The sequence below is a fragment of the Chanodichthys erythropterus genome, chromosome 18 (genome assembly GCF_024489055.1).
Source record: "Chanodichthys erythropterus isolate Z2021 chromosome 18, ASM2448905v1, whole genome shotgun sequence".
Classification (NCBI taxonomy): domain Eukaryota; kingdom Metazoa; phylum Chordata; class Actinopteri; order Cypriniformes; family Xenocyprididae; genus Chanodichthys; species Chanodichthys erythropterus.
Genome location: NC_090238.1, coordinates 6,115,237 through 6,123,514, shown reverse-complemented (window position 1 = coordinate 6,123,514; position 8,278 = coordinate 6,115,237). Strand labels below are relative to the sequence as shown.

Genomic DNA, 8,278 nt, shown 5'->3' with positions numbered 1-8,278 from the left:
AATTGTGCGAGGGCCTTTCATCACTGTTTGCAGCTTAAATTTTTATTATTAATTAATCAAAGTGACTGACAGTAATTCAGGTTGATCAGTGTTTGCAACAAATACAAAAATATAAATGCATTTAAATTTATTTACATGAATTTACATTTTGTTTCATGTGAACTTTCAAAAGATTCATATGAGACTTGCTTTTGCATATGTTCAGGTAATTGCCAATGTTATTGTCACTGCAAAGTTGTTTTACTACACGGTAATTGCAGTGATATGCAGTAGTAAAGATAATTCCAGTGGTCTGAAGACAATTGAAGGACCGATTCAAAGATAACAGTTGTCTGATAACTGGCTGTTAAGATCAAATCATTCAGCTTCTCTGTTATAAAGTTAGAATGTGATGGCAACAGACATGACAAGTAGCTTACCTACAAGGGCCAATATGGTGAACACTGTATGAAATACTGCACTTGTAATGCAGTCATATCTATGTTAAGATGCTCCTGAGCCTTAATGGATCTAATTATCTTCTTAAGTATTGTGTATTTTAAAAAGAAGAAGGGAAATTTTGTTTTTGCAGTGCTTTTCTGGTACCAGGTGCACAGGATATAACCATGATTAGTCTACTCCTTTGATTATGGGAAGATTTAAGATTGATAAATTTAGTGTCCACTCCTAATTTCACCACATCTGGCAGGATGACAACAAAATCTGCAGAACAAAGATAAAAGACGGAAGGAGGTGTTTGTGCAAAAGGTGAGGAAACATCCATTTTGGCATCTTCTGCAAGGTCTTGCAGCATGTTGACTGAAAGCTGCTGTCATGAAAGTGAGGTTTAACTGGAACCAGATGGCACAGTTACGAGGAAGGAAAAGTTACAAAGGCACAGAAACTCTCTTCCACATGACATCATCTGCACCGGCCCAATCCTGACACTCCAATTCAGAAAAAGAACTGCATTTATATTTAGAGGTTTAGTTCATCCAAAACTTAAATTTCTGTCATTAATTACTCACCCTCATGTCGTTCCACACCCGTAAGACCTTCGTTAATCTTCAGAACACAAATTAAGATCTTTTTGATGAAATCCAATGGCTCAGTGAGGCCTGCATTGCGAGATAATTAACACTTTCAGATGGCCAGAAAGCTACTAAAGACATATTTAAAACAGTTCATGTGACTACAGTGGTTCAAGCTTAATATTATAAAGTGTCAAGCTTCGAAGCTTCATGAAGCAGTGTTTTGAATAGATATTGTTGAAAAATCGTTATTTTGGGGGGTTTGCCGCACAAATAAATATTCTCATCACTTCATAACATTAAGGTTGAACCACTGTAGTTACATGAACTGTTTTAAATATGTCTTTAGTAGCTTACTGGACATTTGAAAGTGTTAATTATCTTGCTGTCAATGGAGGCCTCACAGAGCCATCAGATTTCATCAAAACATATCTTAATTTGTGTTTTGAAGATGAAAGACGTTCTTGGAACGACATGAAGGTGAATAATTAATGACAGAATTTTCATTTCTGGGTGAACTAACCCTTTAAAGTTAACAGAGGTAGCCTATTTAACCAAAGTGACTTAAGCCAAATAGTTTAAAAGAATATATTGGCTTTTACCTTTATACTTTAAGTTTTAGTAATTTTATGTGCTTTTAAGTCGTTCATGTAATATTTCATATTCACAACTTCATATTTTACTTTCATCTTCATATCAGTCACAGAACATTTTTAATAGTTATAATTTTAGTTATCATTAACAACACTGATATAAATCATTCTTGTTTTACTATGCAAACTTTTCTTTGCCCACAGAGAGAATACTAAAATGGCTTTGTGTGAATATTCAAACTTCTCTACAAATATAAACCTTTCCAAAAACAGTTCAATTGGGATCCCAACTCGAGTTTGTGTTTAGGAAACCACAAGAACTTTCAAAAAAAAAAAGATTTCAGGTGTTATATAATATATTTAGACCTTTGTTTTTTATTTTAAGGGATTCTGTATCACTAACAGGTTTCAGTTTTATAATTATGAATCATTTACCAAATGAGAAAGTAACTTGGTTTCATTCGGACGCGGGAAGTCTGTAAGCAGCTCTTTATTCAGTTCCTCCATAAACTCACGCTTGAAGCCGCTAACAAGAACAAACCGGTTCGCTCTTTCGGAGGAAGCCGGTTTCAGCTAGTGCGTCACCTTGGTAACCACGTCACTATATATAGGGCTGAGCGCGAGCGCCGGCTTTTACTCCGACAGTGCGCGAGAACATCACCTCATCCGTTAGTGTGCCAGGAGAACAACGTTTTTATTTCCAGCTGTCTGAACTAATGGGAAAACTCTTTGTAAATGCGTTTTAAGGTGAGTTATATGATATTACTGAGTAAAATTAAGCGTCGTTATAACCGTGTAAACTTTCAGTATGATACAGTCTAATCATAAATTAAGAAACTGTTCGACCTGTCTCCGGTTACATCGTTAAAATGTTTCCCGGACCAGTTTAATTTCAATGATTGTGACTTGTGTCGTATGATGTTATGACATTATGGCCTTGTGTAGTGTGAGTCAACGTGGCCGGTGTGTCACGCTTTCCTGCGTACTTAAACTTCTGTTTTAATAAATGATTTAAAAAATATCTTTATTGTCGGAACCAACTGTGTTATCAAGCGCGAAGTTGCTAAAATACTCTAATAATTTGGTAAACGCTAACGGTTATTCTCAAGATCAAGATCAATGAATGAAGTCCGTCAGGAGTATCACGCTGCAGAGCCTCACTAGCCTGTATGAGTGCATTCTATTGGTTGAGCTGAAATCGGAAGCCGGCTGGATTTGATCAGTGATTGGCTGAATGGAATGCCTGTTATAGTTTGTCCAAACAGAGCTTTTCCTTATTGGGTAACTGGTGTAGTCGCGCTCTTGGAAAGGGAGGGACTAATTTTTTTTTACCCGTCTTTGCGTAAATGCCCGGCATCGTATGTGTCCAAAAATGTGTGCAGCTTCCAGTTACATTGAGAAACAATTTCCCAATCTCATGATAAACCACAAATTTCGTGGTTTTTTTCGTAACTTTAATACATACAATGGAAGTTTCACACACAATTTGACTTGGCAGAAACTTCAGAGTATATTGGACTGATTTGGTTACATGCACTTTATGCTTTAAGAGACATGGTTGGGTGTAATAGTTTTCTTGTCATTTTTAATCCTTTCAGAATTCTTGCTTGAGAGAAGTACACACTGGCCCTGGCCTTGAGGCTTATCTGAAAGGATTCAACTTCACTGGTGAACCTCCGTGGCTGTCCGACATCTGTTAGCCACCCTATAATCCCATCTCTTCCATTCATCTGGTAAGTCATTATGACTTTAGGGAGCAATGACTCAAAAACTAAAGAAAAAGGAAATTAATAGAATCGTAAGTCATGGACGTTTTTAATGGAACATTCCACTTTTTTTGAAAATAGGCTCATTTGACTCAACATAAACTCAACAGTTGAGTTTCACCATTTTTGAGCATATCTTCAAAAAAAGTGGAGTGCTCCTTTAAGTCATGGATGTTTTTGAATGTGAATACTTTTAGTAATGTTTAGCTCTAAATTAATAAAAATTAGTTGCTGTAATGTTTTTCTCTATATTTAAACTAATTTTCACATTTTAATTCAGTTGGGAAAAAAGTGTTACATTTGAAATGTGAACATCCTAAAAGCTTCAAAAATGTCTCATGAGTGCTTTCCTTAAACTTGTGGTTATTATAGTAACTAAAACCATTTATAATTTTCAAAATAAATTTAAATGCTAATAAAATTAATGCTAGTTGCCAAGAAAAGAAAAATGTGACACAATAAAATTTACAGAGATTTTAAAATTAAAACGACAATGGAAAATGTTAAAATAAAAACTAACTCATACTATTGATAACTCGAATGGTATCTCAATGATATTAAAATACTTCTGATTAGTGGAGGCTGTAACTGCACAGTAGCTGTGGTTTCCTGTGATAGCTGTCAGAGCGCTGCCCTTGTACAGCGTCTAAGCTGTCATTGGAGCAAAGATAAGGTGCTTCATTGAGTGCACTGACAGTCTTTCCTTGTGTTCAGCAGCCGCTGGGTAAAGTCCGTTATCTTAGAGGTCACATTTTATAACACCCGGTTATTTTTTTATCTTTTTTTTAAGTTTCTTTTGCAATCAACTCTTGAATAAACACGATGACCACTTTGACTGGATCAGACTTTGACTTCACCTTCCTGGAGGAGGGATTCTGTGCACGTGATATCGTGGAACAGAAGATCAACGAGTCATCCTTATCAGTAAGTTAACCCTTTGTTTATACCTGCATACCTACCGGTCCGCTTAAAAGAAAACGTACAAAGTACACTCTTAAGAGTTTTTGTTGCACTTTATATATTTATATTACAATACATGCCATTTTATCAAAATGAGTTTTTTCTTCAGTAGAACTTATGTACACCAAATTTTTTTTATATAATATATATATTCTGAAGGTTTTTGGCGTTGCACATCTTACATCTTATCAGATCTTTCATATTTTTTCATATGATTTACCTGATTTTATACAACATTTTATTCCTAAAAACATGGTGTTTGTTTATTTTTTTTCTGGCTGTTGACAGCGTTGTCTGATTTATGGAGTGATTTTGTCAAAAAAAAAAAAAGATTTTTGAAACTTGCTTTAACTAATGTTCAGATTCCTGTTCTGGAACTGTATGCAAATTAGTGCATTTTTAATTAATCATTTGCATATTTAAAAATATTTCAGAAAACTTGTAATGCAAAGAATGTTTGCAATTCTTAATGTAATCAGTCAACCGGGAAGTATGGTGATTAGTTAAGTATTTTTCACCTGTGGTGTCCTGATTTAATTTTTGTAATAAAAAAAAAAAAAGTAAATACAAAAATATGCTTCCTTTTCTTTATCCAAAAGGTTTTTTATTTTGTGATAAAATGTGACACAGTCATGTTTTTATGAGATTTATGTATTCATTTTAATATAATTATACATATGCTTATACACTCAACCATTCTGATCACATCTCTTCTTCCTTCAGGATGACAAAGATGCCTTCTACGTGGCTGACCTGGGTGACGTCCTGAAGAAGCACCTCCGTTGGTTGCGCGTTTTACCCCGCATCACACCGTTCTATGCAGTGAAGTGCAACGACAGCAGGGCTGTCGTCACGACGCTGGCGTCTCTGGGAGCTGGATTCGACTGTGCGAGCAAGGTATGTGGAAGATTGTTCATTCAGGTTCCTTAAATCGCAAATGTGACTTCTCCATGTGTCTCAATGAGCACATGGCATCAGCAGCAAACTGCTTAGTATGTTTAACATCTTTAATCCTGTATTAACCTGACCTCTAATCCTCCTCTCCTCTGCTAGACTGAGATCCAGATTGTGCAGTCTGTGGGTGTGGATTCCAGCAGGATCATCTATGCCAACCCCTGCAAGCAGGTGTCTCAGATCAAATACGCCTCTGCTCATGGAGTGCAGATGATGACATTTGACAGTGAAGTGGAGCTCATGAAGGTGGCCCGATGCCATGATAGTGCCAAGTGAGTAACTTCACTAGAAAACCAGGTCTCACTTATTTAATTTATCAATAGTAAACAACACAAGCATAACAATTACTGCAATTTGTTTATTTTACATAATATTTACTAAAATAGTCTTGACATTGATCTCCCAAACAGAAAGACTTGTGCCGATAATTTAAAAAACATCCCATATATTGGTTGAACACTACGAAATAAGAAGATAATGGAAAAGAAAATGGAAGATTTTGTGCATCGTAACAAGATGCTCATGACAATTAAGCGCATTTTCTGTGTCTACAGACTGGTTCTCCGTATCGCCACTGACGACTCCAAGGCCGTGTGCAGGTTAAGTGTGAAGTTTGGTGCCACGTTAAAGAGCAGCCGTCTTTTGCTGGAGAGAGCGAAGGATCTTGGGCTGGATGTGATTGGAGTCAGTTTCCATGTGGGCAGCGGTTGCACTGATCCTGAGACGTACAGCCAGGCAATCTCAGATGCACGCTATGTTTTTGACATGGGGGTGAGTAGCCTTTTACTGAGAGAGAGAAAAAGAAAAAAAATTAAAGTACACTCATTTAGTATATACTCAATCTGAAAAATGCTTTGTCCACCAGGCGGAGCTGGGATATAACATGACCCTGCTTGATATTGGTGGAGGCTTTCCAGGCTCGGATGACACCAAACTGAAATTTGAAGAGGTATTTTTTAATTTATTTATTTAATATAAATCAGAATCTTCACTTTGGGTGATTGAAGACCTGTAGATAAACACTTGTTTGTTTTTGGTTGGCAGATCGCTGCTGTGATTAACCCTGCACTGGATAAATACTTCCCTGCTGACTCTGGAGTGAGGATAATTGCTGAACCTGGCCGCTATTACGTGGCGTCTGCATACACGCTGGCGGTCAACATCATTGCCAAAAAGGTCATCATGAAGGAGCAATCTGCCTCTGATGGTAAGGCAAACATCCAAAAACATCCATGATTGTTTCCTCTTTGCTCTTAAATTGTTTATTCTCAGACTTTAATTGATTAAAAAAAAAACTTAATATTCAGAAATATTATCAATTTACCTGCACTGACGCTATCGGATGAGAAATTTGAACTGATTTGAGATGGGTTATGACACTAATTTGCAGCATCAACACTGTTATTGAACTGAATTGAATTAACATTGAAGCGCTGTATGAATAAATGTGACTTGACTGACTTGATTGAATTTTTCTCGACTTCAGAAGAAGAGGATGGGACCAATGACAGAACCTTGATGTACTATGTGAATGATGGCGTTTATGGTTCCTTCAACTGCATCCTGTACGACCATGCGCATGTCTTGCCCACTCTGCACAAGGTGTGGAAATGAGTTTTAGTCCGCCATATTTTTCTTTACTGGTTTTTATTCACTAAGACTAACCTGTAACCCACAATCTCTTGTAGAAACCCAAGCCTGATGAGCGCATGTACCCATGCAGCATTTGGGGCCCAACCTGTGATGGGCTCGACCGCATTGTGGAGCAATGCAGCCTGCCTGACATGCAGGTGGGCGAATGGCTGCTTTTCGAGAACATGGGTGCCTACACTGTAGCTGCGTCCTCCACCTTCAACGGCTTCCAGAAACCAGATATTTATTACATCATGTCCCGAACAGCCTGGTAAGTAGGATTTGGGAACCCATTTTCATGATGTTCAGCTTTGTTAAACACTAAACGCCATACTAAATGCTCAGTATTATGCAAAATAACACTGACTTTCTTGAATATTTTATACATTATATTTTACAAACACTCCCATCCAAACAAAAGTATGATTCTTGTACTATAAGAATCGTTAATGGAAAAGGCTGTTTTTGACCAACTGAACTTTCATTGCAGGCAGTGCATGCAGCAGATCCGTGCCCAGGGGATTCCACTTCCTGCTGAGGAGCAATGCATTGGAAACATGCCATCGCACTGCGGACGCGAGAGCACCTTGGACGTGCCAGCCAAGCCATGCCCTACTCAAGTGTTGTAACGCTCTTCGATGCCGACTACCACAGCTAGAACCAGTTCTCATTCAGACAGAGTTTATCATGTAATTTACACACAAACCCTGTCTTGGTCCATCAAATCCAAATCTGTGCAATCCAATAACTTCAAATAACTATTGTAAATGCAGCTCTTTTTGCCTCTTGTTTGTAAAATTTGCAAACGCTCAGATCTGAAAGACGCGCAGTTTGTCTGACAGTCCTGTGGCTGTCTTTTTTCTTTCTTTTTTTTTTACTACTTTTTCTCTTATTTGAATATACACACACTTGTAATTTGAGGCCAGATACTTGAGTGGAGGATACAAAGGAGGTTTAAATGTATGTACCATTTCCTGTGTTGGAGGAAGGTCTATTCCTGAACTGATTCCCCCTCTTAAACTTCCAAATGGAAGACATGCTACTTTCCATGGCGGAGCGTTGATATTGTTGGGAGAACACTTCATGAAATGACTGCTGTTCAGTCTAATTTGAAACTGAGATCTCACCCTTCACAAAGACGCATACAGATTTCCTCCTCCTCAGTGACCATTTCACTTTTTTACTTGATTAGTAACTTAATATTATTGACCAGAAATATGTATTATTGACCTGAAATGTATGCCACTGATGCATTTGAATTGGGAATGAAAGAGATGGGATTGCATTTATATTGCTTTCCTATGGAAACTTTTTTTTTTTTTAAGTTTTGTATTTTTATATAAATAAAGGTAGCTGTAAAAAT

At 37.2% G+C, this 8,278-nt stretch overlaps 1 protein-coding gene across 1 annotated transcript; it reads left to right on the top strand.

Annotated features, from left to right (window-relative positions):
* The first annotated feature begins 2,221 nt into the window (after positions 1-2,221).
* Positions 2,222-8,278, top strand: odc1 (ornithine decarboxylase 1). Its single transcript, XM_067367227.1, has 11 exons — positions 2,222-2,350; positions 3,202-3,336; positions 4,160-4,293; positions 5,053-5,226; positions 5,383-5,555; positions 5,838-6,054; positions 6,149-6,232; positions 6,328-6,490; positions 6,770-6,885; positions 6,972-7,186; positions 7,406-8,278. Exons 3-11 carry the CDS (start codon positions 4,192-4,194, stop codon positions 7,542-7,544), a joined length of 1,383 nt encoding a protein of 460 aa, XP_067223328.1. The 5' UTR covers positions 2,222-2,350; positions 3,202-3,336; positions 4,160-4,191; the 3' UTR covers positions 7,545-8,278.